Genomic DNA, 8901 nt, shown 5'->3' on the forward strand with positions numbered 1-8901 from the left:
GTCGTGTTTTAATAACAATATGTTTTTTAAAACATCATAACATACTATGATGAAATATTGTTTCTCCTTGTCCCACTGTGCTACATACATTATATGTTGATAACACACACACAAATTGTTATTTTAAACAACAGCATACAGTTTTTAAATGGTGTATAGTTGTATATATCAACAGCAATATACATACACTGCATACAGATAAATGTTTTACTTGTGGATTCTGTATATCTTCTGTTTAACTCCCATCCTGAACCCTTTCCTAAAAGGCCTGTTACCATACAGTCTTCTACTGCCACGTCTTCTGGTCTGTTTTGCCCTCTAGTGGATGAGGTTAGCCATGGTTGGGAAATAACCAAATACATTAAATTGTAGAATCAAACGTTTTAGGGTTTCATGCATTTATGCTCTTTTTTGCTTTTTCCCCCAGTGATTGAGTACGCTGCTTTTTCATGAGTAATTCTTTGAATGATGACGTTGCCATTCATTCTGTGCGCTACTAATCTTCCATGTGTCATGCATCCCATGGTGTCATGTATGCATGACACATGCATCATGTATACATAGATACTGCATGCATTTACTTATACAGACGTTATTTACCTGTTTTGAATTAGATCTGGTCCTGCAGTGCCCACTGTCGTCCTGTGGGTGTCGCACTAGAATTTGTCGACCGAGTCACGCTTCCGCCGCTTCTTCTTCTTCTTCGTTGGTGTAGTTGCCTCGCAAAGGGAAGTGTCCTCCATGGTGTCATTGTAGGCCCGCTTAAGGTTGAACGTTCAGAAATAAACAATGTCTGGGTACACACCAGACGAGAAGCTGCGTCTCGACCAGCTGACGAAGCTAAGGAGGCAATGGCTGAAGGACCAGGAGCTCAGCCCGAGGGAGCCCGTGGGACAAGCTAAACCGCTGGGCCCCGTGGCCAAGTTCTGGGCTGGTTTTCTGGAGCCCAAGAGCCTGTGGAGACTTTACGTGAGTCCTAGTTCACCCCGGACAGCTAGCTAGCAAAACAACAGCTCAAGATGACAGTGTATATGCGGACAATGTAAATATGTCGAACGTGTAACCTTCGTCGCTGCATAACTTATTTTTTTATTATAATCCGTTAAAACGACTAGCGTGTGCATGTCTGCAGGAAAAAAAAAAAATAGTGATGGACTTGATTTTGAGCTTCGTGAAGCTTATTGTATTCAACATTTGTTTAAAATATCCGAGAGAGCTATTGATTCAGTTGTGTTTTTCCATGCTGGAGGTGTTGAAGACAGTATTGTTCTGTTGTGTTGTGCTGTGCTGTAATCACAGGTGTTTCTAGTATTTTCACAACCCCAGTTTTGTACACTGGCCTACATCCTCCAAAATGATCATAGTTGAATTACCACCTTTATTACACGATTTCAGCACAAACTTAACATTCATAAGAGTCATTAAATTAGAAGCACATTAAAATGTGTTCGTTTTCACTAGTACACCTGTCATTAAAATGATTGTACTTGCATTCACCCTTAGTAACTTGGTGCACATCTTCCTTAGTCTGTATGTTTTGTAATCGATTCTAAATAAGTTAAATCTGTACATCATGTTGTAACAATTAATCAATTATTATATAAAAAAAAAAACATCATGTTGTGTCACATATATCATAAGTATATCTCAAAGTGCTTTATGATCTGCATATGTCACATTGTCTGTCCCCAGGTGCTTGGTTTTAACTAATTTACGATTCATAAATGCATACTACAATTTTACAAATGGAGGATGTGTTGATATTCTGCGTTTCATGTAACCTCTTAAAAATAAGAGTTTTCGGTTTGAATATCTTGCATCTGTTTGAACCGCTCATGATTGCTGTGATTCCTTATGCACTTCTCTGTACTGTCATTTGTTTGTTTCTCTACAGACGTACAAAGTATACAAAGGTGGAGTTTTCACATTAACGCGGCTGTTGATACCTATTTGGATTAGCCACTACTTCGTGAAGTACCATGTCGCAGTAAGTTAGCAGAAGTGTGAAACATTCGCACAGTCATATTTTATCATGTTTGGCATTTGCATGTATAAGATTTTAAAGCCCATTTAATGCCATTGTTTGATAATGTATCCAGATAATGTATCAGAAGGCATGCTAATGAACTATACAACTGTGTCCCACAGACAAGGCCATTTGGTATCGTGGGAGTGAAACCCAAGCTGTTCCCAGTAAGTATGACTCATTTATTGATTTTAACAATGTATCTTTTACAGACAGTGGTCTTTACTGTGTGTTTATTTTATTTTTGGCAGCATATTAGCTTTCTTTACCAGACACAGTCGAATCTGATTGTCTGACAGACTGATGCAAGACAAATAGACATTATTTGGAGATGCTTCCAACGTAACCTTGTTCAGCTGCTTTCCCAGCCGTCTCAATTTTCTGACGTTTTGTCTTTGTTCTCAGGGCGACACTATTCTGGAGACAGGCGAAGTTCTTCCAGATCTCCCTGAGACCCATGGCCATCACTGAAGTTGAAATATTTCAATTATTTCCTTGAGTTCCTGTTGTAAAAACTGTGTATATGCCAATAAAATATTACAAAATATTTTATGAGCACAAGTCTGAGTTTACAAATCAATTTAAGGAATTTTGCATTACATTCGTGTTTATTTTTAAAGGTTTTATTATAAACAGTGACAAGTGATCATTTTCTATAATTTTGTGTAGATAATGACATAGCAGTTAGTTTAACAAATATGTTTTATCTGTTTATTATGTAAGAACCGACATTTTTTTCCAATATGAGTGAAACTGCTTTCAAATAACGCGGAGCATACACAATATGAAAAAGTGAATTATATAAGAAGAACAAGACCTAAATAGCTGGTAAACATTCAGAAAATAGTGCTGGTTAAAACTCTCTATTCCCATTACATGGTTATAGGAAGTAAATAACTTAATGATTTATTCAAATTAAAATTGGAACACTTGGCTTTGAGTTTGTTTAATTCAGCACCTTCAAATGGGGTCAGAGCCTTGGACAGAAAACATTGAGGGTCAGTGGCTAATGATGAAAACATACAGTGTTGGTGTCTTTTATACTAGCACTCATCTCCAAAATGTTACATTGCTCGCCCCTTTCATTTGTCTCCCAGGCATGAAAGAAAACATAAACATAAGACATTTACCCCAATAGATGTATAGTATAGAAACTATAGCTAGTGAATGTGTAGCTATAAATAGCTATAAATATTTCACATTGTATTTTCGAGTTCTTTCACAATATTCTCGTATATAAGATGTGAAGGTGGTGCTTTATTGCGAAGGGCGGAAGTATTTTTTTTTTTTCTAAAATGTGAAGGTGGTGCTTTTATTCCGAAGGGCGGAAATGGCGTTTCCAATCAAAAAATAACAGCAACGTGAGAGTGGGTTTTACGCCCAGGAGGGGCAACTGTAATAATGAACACTGTTATAAAATCCAGAAAGAAGTAACCTGTTACCATCTCTATACGCGTTTGGCGAATTCAGAGGTAAATATTATACAACTTTTCTCCACTATGGTAACGATAGCCACTAGTCAGAGCTAGCTTTTCCGTCCTAGCTCACTTAGCTTACCGGCTAACTTCAGCTGAGCAAGTTCATTTGTTCCTAAACTACAGTTTGATAAATGTTCGCGTCAATATACTCCCGAAAGAATATTGTTCCTGAGGCGTGATTTATGTTAAATAGCATGTTTATTGAAAACGTTTATTACTGTTTACCGACAGCACTATGTTTTTATGAGGAAACCATAACTGACGTAGCATAACCGTGCTAAGCTAGCTAACCGATAAACAACATAGTCGATGGAGGACATGGACAAAAGGGACAACTGATCTGATGTAGGTTGTCTTATTTTCAACTGTGACTTGACAACAGACAAGAAAGACCCTTACAGGATCTAATACGTAACGTTACAGCCCCGACTAAGGTCCTGAATAGTAGTTACGTGTGGCGGATTTCGTAACGTTACTACGCCTAAAGAACATACACACTGTTATCTGCTATGTCTTTTCTGTCATGACTGGACAATTTCACTTCAGGGACAATTGGACGTATGTAGGCAGGGCTTTGTGTTTGAGTGCATGTGAGGTCATTAGTGTGGACGTGATTTTCTGCTTGTCTCCACAACTTGAGGGACACCTGCTTTCTTTTTCTGTCTCAGGCCGACTGTCAGTGGACAAGCTCATAGTGTGTCCGTAAACGTTGCTTAAAACGGGGGGACATTAGTTTATTTGTTTAGTTTATTACTGTGGGTCAAAATGTCAGAAAACCCGGGGCATAATCGTTGTGTTGGGTTTTATTAGTTTGTGGCTGTGCCTAGAAAAATGTTTCATATGAAGTTAAGAATATATCTTTGTTTTCTTTAGATAGTTTCCTACGTTTGAGGTGATGCTAATGTCAGACACAGAAAGTGGTATAAACATGCAAGTTAAGGACGCATATTTTCTCTACAAGTCCCAGGTCACACACATGTGTAATCTGAAATTACTGCTGTTGATATGGCAGACATGTGACATGTTTTTTTTTTAATCAAAAATACTAAATTGATCCTTCAAGAAAACATTTTTTATTTTGCAGTTGCTCCCGTAAACTGACAGTTGTTGTTTGCGCCTTTCCGAATTTTCTACATTTCTGCAAAAGAATGACTCAAAGCACCAGCGGATTTTCGTTCAGTGTCGTTTAGTGCCCCGTTGTGTATATATAAAAAAAAAAACACACATTTGTAAAGGTGCATGATGGCACAGACAATAGAGCTTTCTGGAGAACTCAGAAAGGAAAATGAAAAGGAATTGGCTTTCTTTTCTTTCTTTCTTCTCTTCTTCTTAGTGTTTGTGAGTCCACCATCAGGAGAACACTACAACCAGTGATTGGCTTCTCTTTCTCTACTTTCAGGACTTGTGTGTCTTTTATGCAGAAATGTTGACAATTCTGATGGGTGCAAATACTATTAAGAGTCACGTTTAGTATCTTCTAAGGGCTGTAACTGGGCTAAATAGACTGAATCTACTTAAATTATTTGATGTGACTTGACTAAAACATATCGATCGGTTACGGGTAACCTTGCCGTTCTTTGTAAATGTGAGAATTCCCATTTTAAACCTTATCTTTTCTTCCTCTCAGATCATGTCGGCAATCAAGATTGCATTGCAGCAGAGCCAGAAGAGCGACAGGAGAAAAGCCTCTGCACCAATGTCTGCGGAGGTGTCGCCAGACTCCAAGTGTCCCATCTGCTTGGACATGTTTAACAACATCTCTTACCTGGACCGCTGCCTGCACAAGTTCTGTTTCCGCTGCATTCACGAGTGGTCCAAGAACAAAGCGGAGTGCCCACTATGCAAACAACCGTTCAATTCGATTTATCACACTATAAAATCAGAGCAAGACTTTAAGAAGTATGACCTGCTGCAGCCGCTGCAGCAGAACAACTCATTCGGGTATTTTGAGGGCGTGCGGTTTAGATACCGCACAACTCTCACCGGAGTCCATCGTCAGATGAGGGGGAGGACATCTCCACCCCCGGACAACGGAGTGATGTTTGAAGCTACATCGAATCCTCCCCAGCAGCAGCAAGACCGTTACATGCGACGTATGATGACGAGGCTGGCGGCCAGGAGAAGAGCCGCAAGTGAAGGCAGGACGGTGAACAACGTCAGAGAGCAAGAAATGATAAACTTCAGGAGGGAACTGTACCGGCGAGGCGTGAGGGTTCGCACCGTGCGGGACGGTGGCCGCTCCCGAGACACCTCGGCCGAGTTCTACCGGAGGAATCCCGCCTGCCTGCACAGACTTATCCCTTGGCTAAAAAGAGAACTTAGCGTGCTGTACGGGGCCCACGGCTCTTTGGTCAACATAGTCCAGCACATCATCATGTCACGCATCACACGTTTTGACATGGAGGATGTAGCTATTCAGGAAGAGCTCAGGCCGTTCCTCCAGGTTCGCACAGAGCACTTTCTGCATGAGTTCATCAGCTTTGCAAAGTCCCCGTTCAATATGGAGGCCTACGACCAGCACGCTATCTACGACTGCCCGGACGCTTCTTCAAACGAAGGCAGCAGCTCCGACTCGTCTGTAATTGCTATCTCAGAAGACGAGGAACACTTGGCAGAGCTGGACCATCCACGAGACTCCATGTCTACTCTAAGCCAGTCTGTGTGGGACGATGAGACGCCTGGGCCGTCGTATTCTACGACAGTGGAGCAGAGCAGGACAGAGCGCCTGTCAGTCCTGGACTCGGACTCGGACAGCAGCGTGGAGGAGTCACTCATCTTCGGTTCGTCCCCGCAGCAAATGAGTCCCCACCCCCCAACTCATTTGGCTCAGGCCGAGTGTAATAACGACGAGTGCGTGTCTTCTGACAATGATGATTGCATCATCGTGGGTTTCGTCAAGCCAACCTTGGAGAGGACCCCCGAGCTCGTCCAGCTCTCCTCCAACTCTGATGAGTCTGCAGGTGAAGATACTAAAGAAGTGCCTCTTCTACCTCACCACATCCGTTTCACCAGTCTCAGTCCCGCCGCCTCACAGAGCAGCGATCCCAGCGGCGCCGACCGATCAGAAAACGTGGAAACGAATCGGCACCATCGGTTGGATTTACAAAAAAGACGTAGCTCTTCGCCTTCGAGGAGACACAAGAAGTCCAGTACGGTGCATAGGAAAGACACGGATACGAGATTCGGCAGTAATGAGAGATCGAGGGAGAGGCACCACCGGTCAAAGGACAGGGAGCACAGGAGAAGGAGGAGGTCAAACAGTGGAGAGCGTAGGCACTGGAGCAGAAGCCCAGTGGTCTCCCACACCAGTGGCGGCAATCACTCCACTGAAAGAGGTTATTCTTACTCCTGTGGCAGAGACTATCCAAAATACGACGGCAGATATAAAAGGAGAGACAACGATCAAACTTATCAGTTGTATAGTCATTACAGGAAAGAGAGAAGTGACGGTGGGACGCATTACACACAGAGGAGGTCCTACTACTATAGTAGCCACAAATACTCGATGGACTCTCCGTCCAGGAGTCCCAGCAGTGACTCGCGGAGACGGGAACGGGGACGTTCCCGCTCAAGGACTCGCTCCAGCAGTCGCTCCCCTTCAGTGAAAAGGAAATCTCACCACAACAAGCCAGGTGGTAAGAGGAAATACAAAACAAGACATTTGGAGGAAGCGTCCAGAAACAGACTCTCTAACTCCTCTGGAGAAGGCGACTCCGAGGTATTAACGAAACACAAGAAAAAAAGCAAAGAGAAGCGCCACAAGAAATCCAAAGAGAGGTCGAGAAAGACCAGCACGAGTCTGAGCGCGGAACTTGCCGGTGAGGACAAAGGGCACGAGAGGAGCAGGCGACACCATAAGAAACACAAGAAGCATAAGAAGAAAAGCAGAAGGCACAAGAGTAATGAACGCACAGAGAAACGCTCACCCACTATCATCACCATCGACAGTGACAGCGATGCTTGTGCCAAGGATAGTATCACCCAACCCAGTAGCACTAATAATGACCCCATTGACAATACCGCAAATGACCCAGTAGACCCCGCCCCTTTGGACTCCTTGTCCTAATCATATTGATGGATTCACTTCCAGCTGCTAACTTTAAACGAAAGCAATGTTCAGGTTGTTGAAGGTCACCAGAGCCTGAAGAATAGGGATGGACATAAATGCCACCGCAAGTGTTTTCTACAGTGACATTTTATAGTAAAGTAAATGTGATAAGCACAGATGTCCCTTAGGACCAGTGTGGGCTAGTTTCTTGACTGTGTTAACTAAAATAAAAACAGTGATATTTTATGTGCCATGAACAGGACACAGTGGGATAATATTGGAATTTGAACAAATGGACAGTTATTACTGTTGAAATTCATTTTTTTTCTGTATTTTATTTCTACAGTGCTCTCAGGGATAATATTGGTTCCGATTTTTGGTTGAGCTGTGTCCACGAGATGAAACTATTTTCATGTGCCACTCATGGACAGACAAATGAACCGTTGTGACTTGGTCTGTGAACCTTCCCTTTCGTTTTTGGTTTCCAGAGGGCGTTTTTACCAGGTGCATATCAAAATGGTTTTGGACACAATTGGATAGACTGACAACCAGTCAGAGCAACAAAAATGTGTGACATTCTTTGTTGCCTTAGCGGCGCTGCTCTGTACAGTTCAAACCCACCAAGTATTAGATGACTGGCTGTGACTTGCTCAGCACTTACAAGCCCAGGTGGAAATCACGTCGAACGAGAGGGAGGCCAAACATATTCTACCAGAGAAAATTCTTAGATTACCTGGCTACACAGTGGATGTTTTGATTACAAAATGGGTTCATTTTTATTAAATTTGTTTTAACAAATAAATTGTAATGAGTAACTGTGTGTTCAATTCAGAATCAGTTATTGATACTTGGTGATTACACACACACACACACACACACACATATCTATATATACACACACATACATACATACATACATATAAAAACCAAGCTTGTATATATATATATATGTATATGTTCCATATCATATCATCAGTGAAACATGTCCCATACAGATCTCATAATCAGAATTACTTTATTGATCCCAGGGAGAAATTACTTTTCGTTACAGCAGCTTATAATAATCATAATCAGCAGCTTTCTGATTCCTGTTATTGTGTTTTACACTACGGGTGTGAAACAAGGTAGAGTGGAGGAATGAAAGGATGAAGTTCAGTGTAAGGGAGCCTAATTTAATATACGGGATAATTCACTGTGCTTTTCTTGGAAAAAAAAAGGAAAGTATGAAAAACCGAATATGAAAACTATAAATATATTTGTAAACACGGCTGAAAGTAAAACAGCAGTAATGGTGGCAGGTGATCTAAACCAATACGTGTCAAATGTCAGTTATATTATGTCATATTAAA

At 41.6% G+C, this 8901-nt stretch overlaps 2 protein-coding genes across 2 annotated transcripts; both read left to right on the plus strand.

Moving 5' to 3' along the window:
• The first annotated feature begins 690 nt into the window (after positions 1 to 690).
• On the plus strand, positions 691 to 2573 carry ndufb6 (NADH:ubiquinone oxidoreductase subunit B). Its single transcript, XM_047579021.1, has 4 exons — positions 691 to 969; positions 1895 to 1987; positions 2149 to 2193; positions 2432 to 2573. The coding sequence occupies exons 1-4, from the start codon at positions 790 to 792 to the stop codon at positions 2495 to 2497; spliced, it is 384 nt and encodes a 127-aa protein (XP_047434977.1). The 5' UTR covers positions 691 to 789; the 3' UTR covers positions 2498 to 2573.
• Positions 2574 to 3342: 769 nt separating this feature from the next.
• Positions 3343 to 8367, plus strand: toporsa (topoisomerase I binding, arginine/serine-rich a). Its single transcript, XM_047579020.1, has 2 exons — positions 3343 to 3498; positions 5132 to 8367. Exon 2 carries the CDS (start codon positions 5135 to 5137, stop codon positions 7568 to 7570), a length of 2436 nt encoding a protein of 811 aa, XP_047434976.1. The 5' UTR covers positions 3343 to 3498; positions 5132 to 5134; the 3' UTR covers positions 7571 to 8367.
• The last annotated feature ends 534 nt before the right edge of the window (positions 8368 to 8901 follow it).

The sequence above is a fragment of the Mugil cephalus genome, chromosome 2, assembly GCF_022458985.1.
Source record: "Mugil cephalus isolate CIBA_MC_2020 chromosome 2, CIBA_Mcephalus_1.1, whole genome shotgun sequence".
NCBI classification, from domain to species: Eukaryota; Metazoa; Chordata; class Actinopteri; order Mugiliformes; family Mugilidae; genus Mugil; species Mugil cephalus.